This window comes from Malania oleifera, chromosome 3 (genome assembly GCF_029873635.1).
Source record: "Malania oleifera isolate guangnan ecotype guangnan chromosome 3, ASM2987363v1, whole genome shotgun sequence".
In the NCBI taxonomy this organism is placed as follows: domain Eukaryota; kingdom Viridiplantae; phylum Streptophyta; class Magnoliopsida; order Santalales; family Ximeniaceae; genus Malania; species Malania oleifera.
In genome coordinates, this window is record NC_080419.1 from 79,712,510 (window position 1) to 79,736,155 (window position 23,646).

Sequence of the window (23,646 nt, forward strand, 5' to 3'; positions counted from 1 at the left end):
TTTTTCAATGCGGAAAAACTCACAAGTTGACAATTCCATTCCCTTAATGATATGAGAAGAGAATAAAGGGAGAGGCCTTCTTCATTTTGGACATTGAAGCAGCCTGTTGCTTCCTGGTTGGTTCCTTGGGCTGTTCTCACTTGGGGGTTTGCACGGAACTTCTTTCCGCCTTCCTCGCTGGGCCTTTCCCTGGATGTAAAAGCAAATCGACTTTGCAGCCATAATACTATTATAAAAATTAACGTCAACTCGTGTCTATCTGTTAGCTATTCTGCCCTAAGATTTAAAATATCATATTGATGTTAGGCGCATCATGATAATGATCTGTGCATTGTAAGTTGACTTGATCTGAGTTTAACAATAGAAAATAACTTACCTAATTATTGGGATTTCCGATCACTGATAATTGTTGTCGTCATATATACTGAAATTATCCATTATCTTATTTTGAACATTAATTGCCGCACATGATCCGTTCCGATCGGCCTTAAACTATGTGAGATGAAATGTGTCAATAAAATATGTAATGAAGTATTATTTTTGGATTGAGGACCACTTCCTCTCGGTTTCTACATTTTCCTTAAATGAGATTTTTTCACATTGATAATATTAAAGTATGACATAATTCATTTGTATAATTAATTATATTTATATTTTAAAATTTAGAGTTTAGAATTTAACATTTAAGATTTAAGATCTGTATCTATGATCATATAAGTGAACTGTCTAGATGAGTTGTATTTTGAGAGAAAGAGGGAGAGAGATGAAAAAATAAAATAAAAAATAAAATAATAAGGTTGTGAAAAAGAAAAGAATATTATGGAATTACAATGATAATGTACTAAAAATAAGATTTTTTTTTTTATTAAAAAAATGAAGAAGAAAAAATTAACTATCTATGATGTGTGTAAAATCTGCTCAATAAGGTAACTGATTTATTTATTATTATTATTTTATTTTTTTAATCATATTTCTGATTTAAATATGAAAAAAATGGCCTTTCAAATCTTTTTAAACTTGCTTTTTTTATAAGTAAAATATGATACGGATCATGCTGATTTTAACTAAAAGATTTTTCTCAATTTTTTAAGCTTAATAAATAAATATACATATATATATATATATTTATATTTTTTAAAAAAAAATTTCTTTTATTTTATTATTTTCAAAATACTCATATCCATAAATATTACAAAAAATTATGTATAACTACTCATAAATATTCAAGAAAATACTTCATAGACCTAAAACTATCTTAAATTAATATATTTTTTCAATATATTTATTTATTTTTGTTGAAAATTTATTTATTTTATTATAATTGTCATTCGGCCGCAAGCTAGTATAAAATAAAAAGAAAAACATTTTATTTTCTCTTGTTTTCTTCGCAACCAAACAGAAGGCAAAACAACACAGCAGCGCTGCTTCCTTCCCACTTCCCGAGCCAATCCAAGCATGACACTGACACTCGGAAGCTCACCGGAGCAGGGGATGATGTCGTCAAAGTTGTTCTTAGCAGCAAGCGTCCCACACGTGTCTCACATCTCCCACGTGCGGGCCCTCGTGCGCTACCCGCCGCGCGTGCGCGGCGTACCCGCCAAAAATCTCTGCCGATAAATACCCATCTTCAATCGCTAACATCAGCGGAGTGACGGACATGAGAGATTTGAAAATGGAAGCTGCGGCAGCTGAGAAGCTTCGCTCTGAGTTTCTGAACGTCCTCAGGAGCCGGCGATCTGGCGAAGGTCAATTCCAATTCTAAACCATACTGTAACGATCTCAATCTAAGATTTTGAAAAAAAAAATTAAAAAAATTAAAAAGTTAAGATTGACCTCTTTCTTGCTTTTTCTCATGTATATTTTCTTTCTTTCTTTTTTTTTTTTTTTTTGTGTGTGCTTTTTTAGTTCCGCTTTCTGTGGAGTTTACGAAACCTGTAGAGAATCCATTGTATCAGGATGATTACGGGTCAAGCTTCAGCGAGGTTGGAATCTCTATTGACTTTTTCCTATACGGTCATTTTCTATATATTTGATTTTGTCTATCTATTGGCAGTTAAAAATCATACTGATCCTTCTTATGATTTTTTGAATAAGTGTGTTTTGGATATATAATCTCGATTGCTACGTATTGATCATACCTTTCGTGTTTACTCTCTGACTTCCTACCAGGCAATGCAGTCTTGCCCAAAAGCAAACATTGAAAATTTTAAGGATCTGCTTCAAGAAGAAAATCTTTACTTGATTACTGAGGTAATTCAATGATTGAGTTTCATATTATATCTACTGATCATAGTTATTAGAATCTCACCATTTGCAATACAATACATACTATTCATATCAATTCCACACCAAATCTATTTGAATCTCACAATCATTGCCGAATCTATTGATTCACCTCGTCAATCAAAAGAATTTATCCAAATTCAAAACCCCAAAAGCATCATTTTTTTTTTTTTATTGCTTTTATTTTTACACAATCACCTTCCATTTCTTGTCTATGTAAGTTTTGGCTAAAAAAAGGAGAAAATAGAATTTTAGGTCTTGTGTTGTCTTCACAAAACCACTCTTCACTCTTGGAGGAGTATATTTTCCTAGCATTGAGTATAAGGGGCAAAACACTCATAGCCTAAAGCAATGCTCATGTTTCATTGCATTGTTTAGATGCAAAAGTCAGTTTTTAGTAGTTTGTTCAATTATTATCACTTTTTGAGTTAACTGCTTTTTTATTCTTAATCCGAAAAGAATATGCATGAATTTTGTTTAATTGTTGATAAACACAAAAAGTTAAGTTTTTCATTATTTTTTCTTGATTGCTTCCCTTAAATGGCATAAAGTCTTTTTTTTAATTCATATTTGTTGACTTATTCCCTTACTTTTCATTTGTTTAAAGAAAGCATACACATGAAATATGATGTTTTTATTATCAACATTTAAATGTATTACTATTTTTCTTGTTTCTTGTATATCAATATATGCATGTCATTTAGAATTGAGTTTGGAAATTCATACCGATTCTATGATTCAATTTTATTATTATTCTCAACTACTAAAATTGGAATTTCAATTCACGATTCAAATTTCAATTTGACAACTATGCTCCTGATCGATGAACAAGTTTTTAGTTACTGAATTGTGGTATGGAACTTCATTTGATCATCAAAAATAACAAAAGTAACCCCAGATTAACTCCCCCCACCCCCCTTTTTATAATAGAGACCTAGCCTTCTTGGTTGTAAGAAAAAGAAGTTAGTGCATTGCAAATATCCTGAAATTGGGCTCTTCTCTGATTTTGCAAAAGTTTAGTGCCTTCTACAGCTCAGGTTTTGGGCAGATTTGTTGCTCTATTTCCATGTTCTTCCAACTCATTAAAATCGAGGGAAAAGGGGAAAAAAGAAAAAAAAAAAATGGTGGAGGTTCTATTTTTAGCCTTGCTAAAGTCATCTCAGTTTCATTTATTTGAATATCTGAAGATGACATGAACAATCATAGCTCTGAAATTATTTTTAGTATTACTAGTTAAGCTTTGAATGTAGCTTCTTAGAAATGTCAGTCATTGACACTGGCTCATTTGCTAAGTTTGTGCATAGAAAGCATTTATATGTCATTGTTCATTAACAGGCAGGACAACAAGGACGCTTGCCTGTGCTGATTTTGAGCATGAAGGAATGTAGTCACCAAAGAAGACCTGCTATTGTTTTTCTGCATAGCACACATAAGTGCAAAGAGTGGTTAAGGCCATTGCTGGAGGTGAATATTCTGGTGAATTTGTTTAGTGCATCAGTCTCTGTCGATTTGACTTTGTATGGACGAGAAAAAATCTTACTTTTTTTGTTTCAGGCATATGCTTCACGGGGATATATAGCTATCGCAATTGATTCTCGTTACCATGGTGAACGTGCAACCAATAAAACCACCTATCAGGAAGTGTGTACTTCTTCTTTATTTGTTAAAAAATAAACTGTCACTAAATTTGTTCAGGAAAGAAAAAAGAAAATAAATAGAACATAGAACATTAGACTACATTAAGATTTGTTTTTTCCCTTTTTGTACAGTTGCCTATTGGTAAAATATGAAGCCATGTGTTTAGTGCATTGGCATTTGGATTGCCACTATATTCTGTCAAATGTTCTGTTTCTTTTTATACTTTGGCTAATATGTAGAAATAAAATCTTCCAGCAAGTGATATTCCCTGAAGGAGAGTGATTTTCATACCACTATGAGAATACTCAAGCGCTTAAGATCCTACATGGAATATAGAATGTTATCTAATTCAAGTTTGAATATGGTGCTCTATTCCCCTGAGCAGTGGTATGCTATTGATTTTCTGAATCTGGTTGCACAATTTAAATGCAGGCCCTTGTATCAGCATGGAAGAAAGGTGATACAATGCCATTCATATTTGACACGGTAATATGTCTCTTTCATTTTGTTAGGTTCACATAATTATTAAATTGTTACCTGCTATGAGGAGTTCTTATTGTCTCAAGCTGTACATGACACAATCATTGTGGTAATATGACACTTCAAGCTTTGGTTCTGCAGGTCTGGGACTTGATAAAATTGGCAGATCATCTTGTGCAGAGGGAGGATATAGACCCTGCCAGGATAGGAATTACTGGCGAATCACTGGGAGGTTGAACTTGGGAAATTTGAAAACAATCTGTACCGAATCTTAGACTTTCTGTGATGTGCAGAATTCACATGGTCATTCTTCTATGCAGGCATGCATGCATGGTTTGCCGCTGCTGCTGACACCCGCTACTCTGTGGTTGCCCCTATAATTGGTGTTCAGGTGTGCCAAATTTAATTTTCAAGACTCATGCCATGTTGAATGAGTAAATTATTTTTTAATAACTGTCTTGGAGACTGCAGTAGAAAAAACTGAATATTTCTAATTTATGGTTCTAGGGTTTTCGTTGGGCCATAGACAAAGATAAGTGGCAGGATCGAGTTAACACTATAAAGCCTGTATTTGAAGGTAAAATAAAGGAAAGATAGAAATTAATGAACGTCAAAATAGAATGTTTTAAGTTTCCTTCTTGCTCTGCAACTGTTGGATAGAGGGGGAACCCAGTAAGTGTGCCTTTCATATGCTCATTATTATGTTCGCTGTATTTGCTCCAACTGTTTTTTATTGGGGCTTCCTTGGACGATAAAGCATGTGGGTTAGCAGCTTTCCAGTGCTGTCTTAAAATGCTGTAGTGTAACTGAATTTTTAAACTGGAATTATGCAGATGACCAAATTTTCAAGAAGCATCAGTGATTGCACTATAGTGATTGTAGTTTAGATGTCAATAGAAAGAAATGCCATTTGCTGTTTAAATAGTGAGTAGGTTGTATGATGATGATTACAGTGGCATAACCCCATGTACTGTTTCTTAAAGCATCTTTTAGCGCTGAATACATAGCAATTGAGCTTTTTGAAATTCAAGTCTGAAATATTAATTTTTCATTGCAGAAGCACGGATTGATTTAGGGAAGAGTGCAATTGACAAGGAAGTTGTAGAGAAGGTTGGTGTTTTTCTTTTTTTTTTATTTTTTTATTTTTTTCATGTGTGTGTTTATGGTGGAAGCGGGCATTTGTAGATAATTTTCCATGTTCTTTTACATCGTTGCTGCTGCTATAACAGGATTTTTGCTTTTCACTTGTGCTTTTATTGGCCTTATGGGCATCATCACTTTATTACTTGGATATTTTTTAGCCATGGCATTTACAATTTAGCATCCTAATGTGACCTAGTTTTTCTTGTATGGCAACTAAATCTTCATCCTCAGAACATCACCTGGCTATTACAATTTTGTCCTCCGAAAACTGATTCCAATCTTATGCTTTCGTCTCCTTTGAAGAATTTGCATATGTTGTTGGATTAGATCTTACAACTTTACTTCTTTAAACAGGTATGGGATAGGATTGCTCCTGGTCTAGCCTCCTGCTTTGACTCACCTTACACAATTCCAGCAATTGCACCACGCCCTCTGCTAGTTGTGAATGGTATTATTTCAATATGTGCACTTGAAATATTATATATATTCTAGTTGCCTTTTTTGTTACAAAAGTTTGTGACCTATTTTAATTCATGAAATTTTCTTTCAGAGTTTGCATATTTTAAGTTATTTTGTGCATCAGTATTAAAATTTCCTTGACAAAAAATTGATGATTAATGGTGAATTAATCTTGAGGTCAAAGTAAGAATGTCAGGACACTAAACTAATACGGCTGATAAAATTTCCTAGGTAATTACCTTGGGCTTTTCAAGGCCCTGATTCCATACTGTTCATCTTTATTGCCTATGCAATATGCAGTTGTATAAATAACACAACTACTTGCACATTGGGCATGCTCCTTGTATCAAAAGTGAGTTCTCAATGCTTTCTATTTGTATGCTAATAACAGGTTCCATCGTAGTGAGGTGTCAATCTTTTGTCTTCGATCATGTCAATATAAACGAGGGGGGTAAACTGAAATCTTCTTGAATCAGCCTCAGCACACCCTTAAACCTAAAGTGATCTTAGCCACTTTTTGGATGGAACTCTCCTAGGGAATCGACTACGAAGCTTTGTGACATGGTCTATTTATCATCTTAATAATTAAAGTGGACTGGAGGTGAATCTTTTGACGGTTTCTGATGTTCATTTTGGACCTGTGCCTGGAACATGCAGGTGCAACGGATCCACGCTGCCCCCTGGACGGTCTGGAAACTCCAAAATCAAATGCATGCAAAGCTTACGAAGAGGCCCATTGCCCTGACAACTTCAAAGTATGGATCTGTATCTCATCTAATGGAATAGGATCACGTTTTGCATCTTTATATGGCTATACCTACACACGGATTATGAAATTTTTAACACGTGCACACAAACATGCATGCACAAACACACCCGGACATACAATCAGATGGTGTAAATGCAACAAGCATTTCTGATTCAGCGATTTTCTGTCTGGGAAATTTTCTTGCATTGTTTTGCTTCCGGTTGGGTTTTCAGGACACCATAGATAGGCACCATGCTTGGCATTTATTTTTTTATTCAACTGTAACGCGTGGTTCCTGCTTTTAACTTGCAGCTGATAGCACAACCTGGAATTGGGCACCGAATGACTCCATTAATGGTAAAAGAAGCTAGCGAATGGTTTGACAGGTTCTTCAAGTGACATGGGTTCCCCACATTATGGGAGTTGAACAGCTTTATTTGTTGTAATGTGTGTTTCATGTGAACAATTGTTTGGTGACAGAGTTGTCAAATTTATATTGACTGTTGTTTGTGGCAAATGGCACCCTGCATTTGTGATGCCCTCTGCAACTGTTTCTTAGCATTTACATGATGCCATGGACATCCATTCAGAGATGGTCCCTTGCTCTACAAGAGCTGCAAGTCTGAATCTTGAATTTTGCTCTTTCTTCTCTACTTTGCAGTTTGAAATTGGCAATCAACCATCATAAGATGAGCAATCCAAGATTCTTATCAATAAAAAAATTAAAAGAAAATAATATTATATCAGCTGTTAAAGCCAAGAAAAAGACCACCTAGAAATTATAATTGGAAAGAATGTTGTGTAACCCATTTGTACGAGACATCATATGATTAAATATTGGGGAAAGAAAACATTACATTACACACTCAAAACCAGCTTATCATGAGCCGGGGGATTGGAAAGTTTCAGATCATGAACTTGGTTGATTTCATTGGGTCAAATTACAGACAGCCCCACGCAGCTCTCAAGTGTTCTTATGCTAATAACAGCGCTATCAAGTATCTCACCCTTTCTTTGGCATGGCGGCAAGTCTTGTGTACATCCTCGCCATGGACTGGTACCCTCTGATATCACCAGAGCGTAAAAGATTGCCTGTGCACGAGCAAAAAAGAATCCATCACGAATGTTTACAAATGAGTGACACAGCGCCTCAAGGAATAAACTTGAAAAAATAATAAAAGAATAAACTTTTAAGAGAATTCCATTTTTCATGTTTACTTATTACGGAAAGTATGAAAATAAATAAATAAATAGCAATATATGTTGCAAACTAATGAATAAAATTTTGATTTTTCATGTCACTCACATTTCATTTATTTTAATTTTTAATCATATATGTATAAATTTTTATTTTTATAGTTAATATTGAGAGAAAATATAATAAAAAATAAGTTCCTTTTCTTTTTTCTTTTTTTTTTTTTAAACAAAATCCTTAACCCAAAGTAATCTTAGGTTTGTTTGGATCAAAGATTTTAATTGGCAAAAGTATTATTCATTGTATTTTCTCTCCAAATCAAATAGTATTTAAAGTAATATATATATTCTAATATAATTAAAAATTAAGAGAAATAAAATGTTAAGCATGTGCACAATTAAAATTTATTCATTGATTAGCTGTATATTTTATTTTTTCCTAACTTTCCTCGATAATCAAACATAAAAAAAAATTAAAAAAATTGATTTCTTTTTATTTTCTTTTCTTTTTTTAATCATATTTTTCAAGTTCGTATAAAAAGTTTTAGAAAAAGAAAATCAACACAAGTATCAGCATGTCAAATATCAGTCTCATATCTCGTCTGTATTAGGAAAATCTTAAATTAATAAGAATAGTTTAAGCTTCAATTATGTCAAGGGCCCTCTACAATACAAACCTGTGACCAAAATACCATTAAACCCTAGATGGCTGACATTGAAGTTGTATGCGCGCATATGCACCACTTGGTAACTATGTTATATTCCCTAGAAGAGGTCGCACAGTGCATGCACCAGAACTGGTCATGTGGACACGTAGCAGGATCTCCATACCTATCCCATTCCTAAATGGTCTAGATTGTTTTGGCTTGGTAGGTCAAAATTGAGTCTTGACCTCATAGCCTTCTGTTAGCATTTGCTGCATGTTGTTTGTGACGCATGTTCCCTCTTTCATCCCAACCATGAATAAGCGTCCCAAGGAGACAACAAATTCATCTCTCATTGGCAGGGTCTTGATACCAATCTCATCCTGAATGTTCTCGATTGTCTTGGCTTAAGGTTCATTTAGAGTCTTGACCTCATTAACCTTTTCCAAAACTGCTAGCTTCCACTGCATGTTGTTTGTGACACATCCCTTCTCTATCACCCTGATCAACCATGCATGGTGTCACGGGCTAAGCTTGTTCAGGGCATTATGCTTGCCTATGACCACTTATCTCTTGTGTTTAGGATGGGTTTCCATCATGTAAATACTAGTGTAGGGTTATTTTCTAGTATTTCTTTCATTGTAAGCCAAATAAGGCAGTATGACTCCTCGGTCACTTTGATGTTTCCTAGTGCTAGAGTGAGAATGGCCTAGAAAGCTCTTTAGGGGAGGGTGAGTGTTCATCAATCATTGTAAAACTCACTAGCATTTGTCAACGTGCTTAGCCTACTTGCCTCCCTCGCTAAATATAACATGTCAACGGAGGATTTGTTAATGAATTACGTTTGCTTCAATATTTACTGCTTGGTTGCCACGGCTTTCATGAATTGATTATAATTTCCGCTGCTATCTGATTGAATGTTAATGAAAGTGCTTCGTGGATGAATGTTGGTAAACAAAAGGCTGGCTAGTTAAGCAAGAGTGCTTTAGCTAGCGCCGCACGGCCCTTCACAACGGTGTGAAAAAGGCGGACCGTGACATTTGGTATCAGAGCCAAGTCGGTGACACTTGGTGAGAGCCCAAGGTTGAGTTGCTACGTGAATTCGATTGCCTTCGTTATTGGATTTGGGAAGCTTTGGTAGTTGACCATGGCACCAAACACTGCTGAGAGACTTGGTGCACTGGAAGCACAGGTTGAAGAGACAACCAACAATATGGCCAACGAGATGGCCCAACTGAGGGGACTTGTTGATGAGGTGATGGGATCACAGCAACATCAAGCAAGTTTGACAAGTGAAATGTCAGAGGACTTTCACCACACTGTGGAAACTTTGCAGGCCCGGATGGCTGATCTGGATGCAAAGGTGAATCTGATGGTTCTTGCTATGGGGAACTCCAACACTCCGGGAGTCAGCAAGACCAAGGTGCCAGAACCCAGGACGTATGGGGGTGCCCGTGATGCTAAGGAGTTAGAGAACTTCTTGTTTGATATGGAACAGTATTTTCGCGCTGTGAGGATGGCCTCAGAACAGGCAAAGGTGGATACTGCGACCATGTACTTGGTTGGTGATGCCAAACTGTGGTGGCGTACCAAGTACAGAGAAATTGAAAATGGAAACTGTGTGATTGATAGTTGGGCAGACTTGAGGAGAGAGCTCAAGGCCCAATTCTTTCCTGAAAATGTTGAGTATAATGCAAGGAGAAAACTGAGAGATCTCAAGCATACGGGTTCAATCAGTGAATATGTGAAACAATTTTCTGCTTTAATGTTGGATATTCGGGATATGTCGGAGAAGGACAAGTTGTTCTATTTTCTAGAGGGGATGAAACCGTGGGCAAGAACTGAACTTCATAGACAAAGGGTTCAAGACTTGTCAACTGCACAAGCGGCTGCAGAACGCTTGACAGACTACGCCGGTGATGAGACCACTTCGTCCAAACGGTTTGACAGAGAGGGAAACGGTGGAAAGTCTTTCAAGAATGGCAAACCCAAGAGTGGGGGAGCCGACCCTAATTCATCAACCTTACAGGAAGCTTCGTCGTCTCGAGGGTTCAACACACCCAATGGAAAGGGGAAGAGTAAAATTGAGTGTTTCTTGTGTCGAGGTCCTCATAGAGTTTTTGCGTGCCCTCACAAAGCATCACTTAATGCCTTACAGGCTTCCATTGTAGAACAGGCAGTGGAAGACGATGGGGAAGAGGATGAAGCCCCGAGGGTGGGTTCAGTGCGGTTAGTGAACGCATTGGAAAAACAGGCGAAAACACCGAAAGTTACACGAGCAAAAGGGTTAATGTTTGTGGACTTGAGGATAAATGGGAAGAGTACTCGCGCTATGGTGGATACGGGAGCTACTCATAATTTTGTTTCGCAGTTGGAAGCAGGAAGACTCAACTTATCCTTAGAGAAGGATACAGGACGCGTGAAAGCAGTTAACTCTGTAGCCCAGCCTACTCTGGGAGTAGCCAAGCAAGTGGTGATAAAGCTTGGACAGTGGGAAGGTCATGCGAATTTCACAGTGGTGCCATTGGATGACTATCCAGTCATTCTGGGAACGGAGTTCCTAATGGGGACGAGGGCAGTGCTGATGCCTTCGGCTGGTTCCCTGTGTCTGATGGGGGATCACTCGTGCCTGGTGCAAGTCGTTGCAACGAAAGGAGATGAAGGGAAGTCCCTTTCAGCCATACAACTCAATGAAGGATTGGGTCAGGGTGAGCAGACACGTCTAGCCACGGTGGTGGTAGACAAAGAAGTAGGCCAAGAGCTGGAGCCTACGACCATCCAAGCGGTGTTGGATGAGGATAAGGAGGTGTTGCCGGATAAGCTGCCTCACAATTTGCCTTCACGACGGACTGTGGAGCAAGAGATCAAGTTGTTATCAGGAGTGAAACCACCTGCTAAAAGGCCATGTTGGATTGCGCCTAAAGAGATAGTAGAGTTGGGGAAGCAACTTGATGAAGTGGAAGCGGGATGTGTTCGCCCTTCCAACACACCGTTGGGAGCATCGGTGTCGTTTCAGAGGAAACATGAAGAGCATCTACGGAAGGTGTTCGACAGGCTGAAGGGAAACAGTCTGAATTTGAAGAAGGAGAATTTCTCTTTCGCTCGGTGGAGCAACAAATTCCTTGGTCAAGTCGTTGAACAAGGTCGTATCCGGAGGGGTATGGAGAAGGTAAGGATGGTTCAAGAACGGAAGATCCCCACGACAGTGAAGGAGTTGCGTTTCTTTCTTGGCCTTACTGGATGCTGCAGGAAGTTCGTTAAGGGGTATTCGCGGAGAATGACTCCATTGACAGGACTACTGGGGAGGTATTATTGGCCGCCCACGCGGGATGATGTGGTTGATTATACCAAAACTTGTCTCACTTGCCAACAAGACAAGGGGGAGCGGAAGAAGTATGGTACTTTCATGGCCGCACCAAAGTACTGTTCGGCAGAGGGGACGACACAATTGTTCCTCGTGACTATTGTGAAACTTTGGGGTTTTCCCCAAGTTATTATTTGTGACCAAGATTTAATGTTCACTGACAACTTCTTAACAGAGTTTTTCAGGATATTCAGGTCACATCTTGACATCTCTTCGAGTTATCATCAACAGATAGACGGACAGATGAAGAGATTCAGAGAGCTGCTAGATGAGTACTTGTGCCATTGTGTCAATGACAACCAGAAGAATGGCGTGCAACTACTTGATGTGGCTCCATTCTGTGGCAACGCCCAAAGGCGCTCAACAACCAACAAGAGCCCTTTTGAGCTTGTTACAGGCCAGCTGCCGCTGTTACCTCACACAGTGGGCGAGCCGTACAGACGAAAGAGTCCCAGGGCGTACATCTTCACCAGCGAAGGGAGAAAGAATGCAGAGTTTGCCCAAGCCTATCGGGAGAAAGCTTCTAAGAAGATGCAGGAGTGGGCAGATCAGGAGAGAAAACCGCAATTTCATGTCAATTGCCTCAAGCCATTCAACGCCAACCCCAACGACCTGAGCAAAAGTCAGTCAAATAGTGCAGAGTTGAAGACAGTGCAACCTGACAGACATGATGTTGAAGAGATCCTTGCAGACAGAAAGTTCCAGTCCTCAAGGAAGAAGCGGCAGAAGTTCCTAGTGAAGTGGAAATGCCTTGATGATACGGAAATCAGCTGGATTTCTGCGGAAGATTTAAAGTCATTCGTGGACAAATTTGAAGTGTACCTATCGCCAAAAGTCTACGAGGACGTCGACCGCATAAGTGGGGGAGAATGTCACGGGCTAAGCTTGTTCAGGGCATTATGCTTGCCTATGACCGCTTATCTCGTGTGTTTAGGATGGGTTTCCATCATGTAAATACTAGTGTAGGGTTATTTTCTAGTATTTCTTTCATTGTAAGCCAAATAAGGCAGTATGACTCCTCGGTCACTTTGATGTTTCCTAGTGCTAGAGTGAGAATGGCCTAGAAAGCTCTTTAGGGGAGGGTGAGTGTTCATCAATCATTGTAAAACTCACTAGCATTTGTCAACGTGCTTAGCCTACTTGCCTCCCTCGCTAAGTACAACATGTCAACGGAGGATTTGTTAATGAATTACGTTTGCTTCAATATTTACTGCTTGGTTGCCACGGCTTTCATGAATTGATTATAATTTCCGCTGCTATCTGATTGAATGTTAATGAAAGTGCTTCGTGGATGAATGTTGGTAAACAAAAGGCTGGCTAGTTAAGCAAGAGTGCTTTAGCTAGCGCCGCACGGCCCTTCACAACGGTGTGAAAAAGGCGGACCGTGACACATGGCACCCCCCCAAGGAACCAACAATTCATCTTCTTTTCACTGGTTAAGACCAGACGCAGCATTCTCTCATTGGAGGATGACAATCCATGTGTTAGCCGCCCTCTATAATTAACTCCAACCATGCTTCTGCAGTCTCTCTGGAACCCTCCCGCCCCCCCCCAAAAAAAAATCATCAAACAATCAATCAATCAATAAATAAAACTTTGGACTCCCTCTAGTTATAGGGTTTATAGGGTACCCTTAGGCCATTAAATCCTGCCTGCCACTCCTCATGCTTAAGCTTCCTAGGAATTGGCAGAATTTGCTTGTTGCCTTGTTCACCTCTATTTGTCCTCTTTAGAACTTCCATTGCTAGGTACAAATGTACAATGCAAGCTCAGCTCCCCTTTCAAGAACCACCTCAATAGTTTTCTCTTGGTTTTTCTCTTTAAGTGGTGCATGGCAGGGGATTTGAAAGCAGTCAACTCATGGAGTCTATTTTCCCAGCCTTTATTGCTCCCCTCATCCCCGCCCAACCATATCAGGAGTACCAACATTCAGATGCCTGCACTTAAGAATTTTTTTTTTTTACAAAAAAATACAAAGGAAATGTGCAGTGCTTTTCTAGGCCTTCTCTTAACCTTAAAGCACATTACTTCTCCCTGAAAGATTGTAGCGCATCACAGTAGTATCAACAAATGAATGGCAATGCTGCAACTCACGTTCAGAGTTCAGACCACATCCTATTACTAACAAGTGCAGAATAAATGAAAGTTTAGAACTGTTTTTTTCCGATTTGTCAGTCACAGAATGTTTTTCCATTTGAAAAAATATAAATCGGAAAACAATAAATCAAAAACAAAACATGTACTTCTAACCTGAATCGCAGTTTAGTGGGCTATCAGGTTCAGGATGTGCCATTAAAGCAATTATAGCCCTACAAACAGACTGGAGCGTCCAAGCTGGGCTCCATGCATTCTTCAAGATATCGAGGCAAATCTCTCCTGTCTGCAAATAAATAAATATTTCATTCAACAAAAAAATCTCAACATCGTTTTCAGTAGGACCCATGAAAATGCCCATCAGAAGGTAAGCTAATTCAATTAACCAACCAGCAGGCCAGCTTAAAGTCCAAATAGGCCTTGGTGCTCTATACTGTATAAGATTCAATTTTAAGGATATAGTTTGCTAATAGAAAATATCACCAAGAGTAAAAAAAAAAGGTCATCCAAAAATGTAATATTACAAGAAACAGGCACAGTTGCAATGACAGTTACTATGTCTCACTTGTTTCTTCACATTTGTCAGGGCTACTTTTGGCTATTAGGGGTGGGTTTGATTCGGTGGCTAAGGTGTACAGAACAGGACTGGACTGAACCAAACTATCTATGATAGTTGTCAATGTCCCATGTCTGAATTGCTATCTATAAAAATTGGAATAACTGCATTTGGATACTATATGATGTACAGTAAAACACACATTTGAGTAGCTAATCATTCGAAAGACCAAAATACCCTTCTTAAGTGTGTTAGGTATACTTACTAGATGAGACCTGCATGTGATGGGCACAAATGTGTCCAACTCACCTCTGGTCAGGCATACAACTGATTGGAGTGTTCAACAAATAGAGAACGAAACCTATACAGATACTAGGATAAGTTTCTAGGATTCCATAGAAGCACCCAAATGACTAATCAATTACGACACCACAAGAGCATCCCAGCCTATTTTGGGGCTTAATTACAAACTATGTGGAGCAGATACAACTATACAACACAAAGACAAGCATCTGCACTCAACAAGGACGGCGCAAGAAATCAGTGTCATGGCTACTCATACTGTTCATCAAAATCATGAAATCATGGTCAGTTCCAAAATTTGTCCATCAAAATCTTGAAATCATGGCCAGTTCCCAAATCACAGTGGTCCTCATCACAGATCTAAAATCATTGCTGGAAGATGACCAGAGCAAGGTGGGCAGAGCAGCTGAGTGAAGCAGGTGTACGGTGGAGCAGCAAATGGCAGAAGAAGAGAACTGGGGCATGTGAGGAAGAGAAGAAAAAGAAAAGGGTAGTCACCAGTCAATTCTTCGGGTTACCAAGATAACCTAGCTGCTCCTGGATGGTCCACTCCTATACAGAATAAATGGGCCAAGGCCCTCCTTGGCCAGTGCTAACACATACCTGTGTTGCACCAAACATGTGCTGAGCCCCCAGCCCAACAAGACTAGCCACCAACACAACATCTCAAGGTCATAGACCAATCAGAAATATTTAAGAGACCATACAAAAATGATTTACCTTAAAATGCACATTTGGATGAAATATTTTTGTTAAGAACCGGACTTGAGGAGGTTGCAGAGGATACTGCTCGGGAACTGCAAAAGCAAGCTGGAAAACTCCACCCTCAAAAGGAGTTTCTGATGGTCCCTGAACAGAGTATACAAGAAACCAAATCAAGCACTATCCAAAACATACAAATTATCTCCACTAAAGCTTAGTTACCTTAATAAGAGCAGTCCATTTAAATATGTTGGAATCATCACAAACCAGTTGGATATCTGGGTCAACTGCTTTTTCTCGCTGCACCTCTTTGTATTCCTTGAAAAGCCGTGCCCTCGATGCCTGCATTCAAAACGCCATGCATGTTAGATGTTAGTAGAAACGGTTCAGTTGAATAAAAAATGCATTTAACAGTAATCTCAATATCAAGTGGACATCAAATAATTCAATTATACAAATCCGCATGCATTATGCAAAGTGCACCTTTTCTTGGATGCTAAGTAGTTACATATGTTGGTACAATTTACAACACCCATGACTTAGGCACCAAAGTCCAAATACAACTAAAAGGCCCCTAGATGAACTTAAGAAACAGAGAGCAAATGCCCTTAGCTTCCTACATTAAGCCTCAGAGTTCTCCACAAATTTCTTTTCAGAATTTGAATATATTTACATTTCTTGGGTTAGCAGGTGTGATTTGTCTTCTTTGTACTACCCACAGGCACATGCACTGCACATGCTCCACAGCTTTTGGTGGTAGATGCTTTGGACGTGGGTAATTGAATTAAAATGGGAGTATGCAACCAGCATTTTAGTGTAATATGTGTTTAGTCATGGGAACATTATAGGAAATCAAAAGACCAGGCCAGGAGGTGGTTGTTTTTTACAGAGAGTATAAAATAAGGAGTTAAGGGTTATTTTAGGGTAATATTGACTGTATTTGTCTTTGAGAAATCTGGTTGTAATTGTGTTTTGGAAATCAAAAGACAAGACCAAACTGGGGGAATCCCCTTCCACAATAGTATAGATGAGGAGATACATTTACATTCAACATTATGGTAGAACATACCTTTTATATATTTATTTGTAGGGAAAGAAAATAAATTACGGGAATTTCATTGAGGATAAGGAATCATCCAAGGAAGACAAACAAAAGGGGAAAAAGTTACAGAATAAAAAACAGCAGAAATCAAACAGTGCCATCCAATCCTCCTGGAAATCTCAGCAGCACACTCAACTGAAAAAACCTAAGGAAAATGAGCATTAAGCAAGAAAACTAATTTTATCCAAATGCAAGTGCAGAGACGGAGAATGACAATCAAAGGTTCAAGTGCCACAGTCCCACATCAGATGCGCATTAGGGAAATCCTGAACTTATAAGGATGGTTTGGGCTCCAACTATGCGAGTTGCCTTTTATAGGACAAACCCGTGAAACCAGTTAGGTCAATGAAGACAATACCTCACAAAAGTTGGGCCTGAGACTGTGACATTTGGTACCAAAACCACCCTGGAGGTTACTATCATGTGGGACAAGGGCATCAAAGATTGGAAGGGAGATAATGTCAATATCCCACATCAGATGTGTATTATGGAATGTTGGGCTTTAAAAAATGGTTTGGGCCCCAACTATGTGAAAGCGCCTTTTATAGGACAAACCCATGAAGCTTGTGCCGAAACAAGCAACCTCACCAGAGTTGGGCCCAAGACCGTGACATTAGCATTCCTATCATGGGAAAAAGAGAAAGGTAATGCAACACTAGTTATAGCACTCTTACTTAACTAGTCAACCAAAGGTATACCACAGTTTCACCATATGAACAAATTCTCAACCATTAAATACAAATTTAAACGGATGCAATTAATAAGCATGAAAGGAGATAACAGACACATAGAAAACTATAAAGCAACACAATTCATTTTTAACACCTCTATAGGCAATGTGTCTATACCACAGCACACCGTCAAAGACCAAATTCAAGTACTACAACATTGAAACGACCAAGCCATGCTCTAGGAGACTGTTTTAAACCATATAAAGCCTTCTTGAGCTGACAAACAAAGCCTAAGCCTGACTCCCCTCGAGCAACAAACCCAAGTGGTTGCTCCATATAAACTTCCTCCTCAAGGTCACCATGCAAGAAGGCATTTTTTACATCCAACTAATACAAAGGCCAGTGACAAGTAGTAGCCAAGGAGATAAACAAACGTACAGATGAAAGTTTGGCACCAAGGAAAAAGTATCAGAATTATCCAAACCATACACCTAAGTGTATCCCTTAGCAACAAGACGAGCCTTAGGACAAGCCACAAAACCATCAAAGTTGACTTTCACGGTGTAAACCCAACGACAACCAACCATAGACTTGTCAGGAGGATGAGGTACCAAGTTCGAAGTACCATTGTCATGTAAAGCATTCATCTCTTCAACCATAGCATCCTTCCACCCTGAATGGGCTAAGGCTTTTAAAACAGATTTAGGAAGGGTAGTAGATGATAGAGCAGTGACAAAACAATAATAGGAGGGTGATAAGGAGTCATAAGAAACATAGGTGGAAATAGGGTGTTGGGAAGAGAAGCTTGTTGTGACGCTTGATATTGCTGGAACTTGAAATACTCTTCCTCAGACATAGAGACAGTACGTTGCCCCCAACTCAACCCTAAAGGTGAGGAGGCGGTGGTGGCTGCTTTGGCTGCCCCCAAACGCATGAAATCAGTGGTGGTTGCATTGGCAACACATGAAGGCCTGCCATGAAGATCCCAACACTGCACCATACTATGATTATTCCGTACACAATAAGTGCACTTGTGAGGAGTACCTCTGCCTTGTCTGTCTCTACCACTACGACTACTCAAACCACCGCGATAATGTTGCGGTTGTTTGGTAGAGAACTAGAATCACTTTGTGTAGCAAAGGCTATCCTCTCAAAACCAGGTGCAAGAGCACGAGAATTCATGCTAAGGCAATAAAAATCAGAAAATGATGGCAGTTCAACACTACTGAGTATCTAGGACTGAATTGCTTCAAACTCAGATCTCAAGCCTGCTAGAACACAACGAACTGTCATCTACTCCCTCTGCTTATGCATCTCACGAACGTCCACAGTTATAGGTTGCACAACGTTAAGCTCCTCATGAATACACTTCATCTCTCCAAAATAATCCACAATGTTCCTATCTCCTTGTTGTAACTGAAAGTGCTCATGGGATAAATCATACATGTGTAATGTTTACTGGAGTAAAGAAGTTTGACATAATCCCAAATCTCCTTGCACGTATCAAGATTCATACACATCTGTGCAATATGTGGCTCCATCAAATTCCATAAAAGGGAAACAATCAAGGCATCTTCCTGAACCCACACATCTTTTCTCTTCTCATCAGAAGAATCAAATTGGAGCAAGTGGTCAGATTTCCCAAATCCTGCTAAATAAATCCAAACAGCTTAAGACCATTGAACATAATTCTTTCCATCCAACTTTTGGGTCGTTATTTACGGCAACAATGTAGGAAACAAATTTATGGGATTCATAGATTCCATTAGCAATCACACCAAATACAAGAAAAACAATCAAAACTCATCGGGACAATCACAAACTATGTGAAACACCAACGCAACAGTGGACGAGGTGAACAACTCACTGATGGATAGAGCGCTGCCACAGCCCTCAAAAAATCAGCAACCACAGCAAAAATAAGAAGAACAATCAATAATGGAAACAATCACAAACCATGTGAAGCACCAATGCAACCAGGGACAAGGTGAACAACTCACCGGCGGATATAGCACTGCCACAGCCTCAAAACTGAACATACGAACGCTGAACAGAAATGGGGTACCGCGAGTGTGGTTGAAAAAGGTTGAATTTTTAGCAAAAAACAGCTTGATAATATAGTCTAAAGAAGGAATTAGAGCATAGCAGAAGCAAAAATAAAAATAAAAGTGTCCAAAGCTTCACTCACGCACCGGTGCATGGGGTCGGCCCAGCTGACGTTTGGCCGGCACATGGGAGCACATGGATTTTCCGGCAGCAGCTGAAGGAAATAGGGTTTAGATAGGGTCATGCTTTGATACCATGTTAAGATTTGATTAAAAATGAATGACCTAACTTGAAGATAGGTCTCTCCCTCTAGTTAGAATACAAATTTAAATACATCTTAATGACAACAATAACCTTACTAACTCTCACTTATTAACATACGAACACACTCAATAATAATAATAATACTGAAAGACATATATAACCTCTAACAGCCTCTAATGAAAATAATCCAAACAACTTGTTCCACAAACTCCAAGCTACGGCACAACAAAGAAAGAAATGGAAATCACTACTAAAATACATCACACAAACACATGGAGTTAAAAGCGATTCTTTATAAACGAAGAAATTTATTAGGAAAAAATAAGGAATGAAATACAAGGAAGACAACAAGGCATCCAACAAAAGAGAGGGAAAAGAAAAAAAAAAAAGTATCTACAAACCCGCACAAGTTAAGCAAAGCAATCCAAATTACAAACTCAAGAATTGTCAAAAAAATAAAGATCTTGACCTTCAAGGGAACTTTAGCCCTCCAAATACGATTAACAAAAGGAAAAGAAAAGGAAGAGGGAATCAAATATAAGAAAAATAATTTACAAGAAAAACCTAGTTCGAACTGTAGAATCTCTTTAAAAACTGAAAAGAATCCAATCAACCCAAACAAAAAAAAAAAAGCTTAACTACCTCTTGATCATAGAGATTCTTGCAAAAATGTTCCAGAAAACCCTACCCCACCTCAACAACCATGAAAGAAGTAATAGGGGAGTCATGTGAAGTGATAAAGCCAAGTTCAAATGACATAAAAAGAAGAACCCTCCACACATTCGCAAAAGACAAACTCGAGAGCCATCATCCACCTTATATTAAATATAAAGAGAAAACGGAAACAATATCTTGAAAATGGATTTCCTAGGGCTCCCATGATTTAGTCTATTGCCAATATTATCATCCCAACCATTCTCCTACAAAAAAATTTATTTTAATCACTTATGGCATAGTGAATTGATTTCAAAGGGAGAACACCCATACCACTTTGACACAAAAATGATATTTTTAGAAATCAAATTACCAAGACCAAGAACCCCCCCTCCTTTTTTAACCTTAGACCTACTAACAGGCTAACAGCCTCCCAACTTGTTGACTTTTTGAGTACGTCTCCTGTTTTGATTATGACAAACCACAGTATCTCATCTGTGTGCTAAGTGTATGAACAGATTTATTTTTCTTAGCACGGATGACAAATGAGAAATGGAAGCTGAGAAGCACTTAAACGAGCACATCATTCGGCGCAATCCATGATATTGCGAAGGAGCATAACATGAAGTTCTTTTATTTTTCTTTCAAGCTATATTGTAATTGTAATAAATTTTTTTATGGTCTATAATAACTGCATCTCATGCATGATAGGGTTTAATGCTCAAAGACCACAGATTAACCTTATAGATCACCTTCGGTCGACCGACGTTGGATTTTTGGGGTTAACTCTCAACAAACCATAGAAAGACTATATGAATCCCTCAAGCAATTAGGTTAATAACTCACATTAATAGGGATTTAACTTGGGTCTTTATTTGGGCCAAATTTAGTTTGTAGACAAATTCAGTCGACCGAACCTTCGCAGTGTAAAATGCTTTAGTCGACTGAACTAGGTGGAAGTCAACATTTTGAATTCACTCAATCGACTGAATATTTTTGAACGTATCTTCCTCAGTCGACCAAACTCACATGTGCCCCCCAACAACTTAGTCGACCAAACTTCTAGTTCATTCGTAATTGATTCGACCGAACCATATAAATAGCAAACCGAATTTCAAATATAGTCGACCGAACCTCAAAGGGTTCGTAAATTGCCCTGAGTCACTCGGCCGAATCTTCAATTCAAAATCTTCACGGTCGACCGAACTTGACAATTGGGTCGACCAAACTTAAAATATAGTCGACTAAAAACTCTCGGGTTGAACATTTTTAACTGCGATAATTAGGGTTAATTTTTAATTAAACTTTCTCAAAATTCCCAATAGGTCCCCAATAGTCAAAATTTGAGGGATATCTATATATACCCCCTCATTTGTCTTGATTAGCAATTAGATTAGCAAAAGTAGGAAAAATTCTCCCAAATCCTTTATACCTCTTTTGCTATATACTCAATATTCCAAGCATATTTTTCATACTCTCTTACATACTTATTAGCAAATATCATTTTGAAATAGAGAGTTTGTTTTTCTAGTTCTCCTCACTTGCAAATCAATTGCAAGGTGTAAAAAGATTTGATTGTTTTATAGTGTGCATATTTCAAATCATTTCCTTGGCATTACTCTCTCATATTCATACATATTTGAAAAACCTTTGAGAGTTTTGCTTGACTGTTTATTTCCATAATATGTCGTATATAAATATTTGATTAGGTATAACTTATTTCTAGCTTCCTAGTCTTTGCATTCAAATTGCAAGACTTGAGAGCTTGCATATTTTATTTGATAAATCTTTTGCAAGCTTAAACCCTAAGTATCTGTTGTGATTATATTTGATAAAATATTTGTGTGTTACTTGATTAGGGTTTTTTAGGCAACCTTGAATATTCACTTCTTGAATATATCATCTTGAATTAAATTTTCAAGATCTCACTTGAACATAAATTCTATTATCTATGAGTGCATTAGTTATTATTTGTGCGTATCGGTACATACTTGCTTATTGGAGAAGCATTTAAATTGTACGCAAATTTTATATTCATTGTTGTAATTCCAGACGTGGCCTGAGGGGGTGTTGATCTAGCCCGTAAGGATCGGTTGTAATTCAAGCGTGGCCTGAGGTGGCTCTTCTCCGCCCCGTTAAGGAGAGATTGTAAAGGTTGAGGTCAGTCCTAATAATTTGACTGGACATTGTATCCAGTGCTGCTCCACCCATTAAGTGAGCATAAGTGGAATCCTCGGGCTTGCAAGCTGAGGCGGGGACGTAGGCAGTATTGGCCGAGTCCCGATAACATATCGTGTGTCTACTGTTAATTTCCACCACTTTATATTTCTACACATGTATGTTATATTCGATATATTGTGAATGTTGCGCATGATTTAATTTCCGCATATTACTTTTATCTGCGCAATTGGTATATGCTTAGAAAGACCCTAGGTTGTGGATTACTAATATTTGGTTTGACCAAGGAGAAAGTTTAAATTTCCAATTCACCCCCCCCCCCCCTTTCCTCTTAGGAATACACCAATTCCAACACAACTAACCATGTGATTCCTCTTCTCAGCCACTTTTAACCAAATAAAGTTCCTCATCACCCTCTCTAACTTTGCCACTCCAACCAAAATTCCAAACAAAAAGAACGAAGGGCCAAAACGAAAGACAAGCCCAAATCAAAATAATATGCCCACCCAAGTATTATTTTAAAAGAAAAAAGAGCACCTTTCTTTTTAGAGTTAATACATGATAAATGAGTTAATACATTCAGTAAAAAGTATTTTTCCCAATTTTTTTCTTATGATATGATTTCTCGTAGACCCACAACCATAGTCTATGTCTATGCTCATAAGATGATACACACTAACTACCAGTCCGCCTTGCACCACATCATAACTGCATTGGGAACATAGACAGTTGTAACCATAAACATGTAAAATGGCAAGAATAACATGCAATCCCCAAGCTTTATCAGTATAAGATTTCTATTTTGAAGGATTTGGAGACTTTTGCAATAATCAAGTCCCAAAAGGCAATAGCACAAGAATAAGGAACAGTTAAATAAGTCCTGAGCCACTCAAAACAACAAACCAAGCTCAAAAGGCACAATTCAAATTAATGGCACCCCTCTTACCCTTAAAAATTAATTATTGGACAAAACACTATGTTCACCCATCCACTCTGAATATCCGCCACAAGCACAAATTAAAAAGCTTACCAACATATCTCAATCTCAAACCTCCCTATGCCCCTGCACCTACCCCTTCCCCCCAACCAACATCACTTTCAATTTCTCGTAATTCCCCATATT

At 38.3% G+C, this 23,646-nt stretch overlaps 2 protein-coding genes across 7 annotated transcripts in view; one reads left to right on the forward strand and one right to left on the reverse strand.

Moving 5' to 3' along the window:
* The first annotated feature begins 1,460 nt into the window (after positions 1-1,460).
* Positions 1,461-7,371, forward strand: LOC131152279 (uncharacterized). The gene is made up of 13 exons (XM_058104059.1): positions 1,461-1,745; positions 1,906-1,982; positions 2,170-2,250; positions 3,619-3,747; positions 3,838-3,924; positions 4,354-4,407; positions 4,543-4,633; positions 4,722-4,792; positions 4,909-4,978; positions 5,459-5,511; positions 5,899-5,992; positions 6,661-6,758; positions 7,064-7,371. The coding sequence occupies exons 1-13, from the start codon at positions 1,658-1,660 to the stop codon at positions 7,148-7,150; spliced, it is 1,080 nt and encodes a 359-aa protein (XP_057960042.1). The 5' UTR covers positions 1,461-1,657; the 3' UTR covers positions 7,151-7,371.
* A 130-nt stretch (positions 7,372-7,501) lies between these two features.
* The window catches only part of LOC131152280 (protein PEROXIN-4), a 28,672-nt gene continuing 12,527 nt past the window's right edge, over positions 7,502-23,646 (reverse strand). For 3 of the 6 annotated variants that reach the window (XM_058104063.1, XM_058104064.1, XM_058104062.1), the window contains 4 exons: positions 15,831-15,950; positions 15,627-15,755; positions 14,204-14,333; positions 7,502-7,843 (listed from right to left, as the gene is read on the reverse strand). In XM_058104063.1, coding sequence (XP_057960046.1) covers positions 7,755-7,843; positions 14,204-14,333; positions 15,627-15,755; positions 15,831-15,950 — 468 coding nt within the window. In that variant the 3' untranslated portion in view covers positions 7,502-7,754. Of the gene's footprint in view, positions 7,844-14,203; positions 14,334-15,626; positions 15,756-15,830; positions 15,957-19,381; positions 19,428-19,573; positions 19,642-23,646 lie in introns of those variants that run through there. The other 3 variants (XM_058104060.1, XM_058104061.1, XM_058104065.1) reach the window with 2 other exon arrangements.

Bases quoted from the DNA above. Each gene is read 5' to 3' on its own strand.
- LOC131152279 (XM_058104059.1), top strand. From the start codon at position 1,658: ATGAGAGATTTGAAAATGGAAGCTGCGGCAGCTGAGAAGCTTCGCTCT. The intron at 3,925-4,353 runs GTGTGTACTTCT...ATTTAAATGCAG, and splicing joins ATAAAACCACCTATCAGGAA to GCCCTTGTATCAGCATGGAA. The intron at 6,759-7,063 runs GTATGGATCTGT...TTTAACTTGCAG, and splicing joins ATTGCCCTGACAACTTCAAA to CTGATAGCACAACCTGGAAT.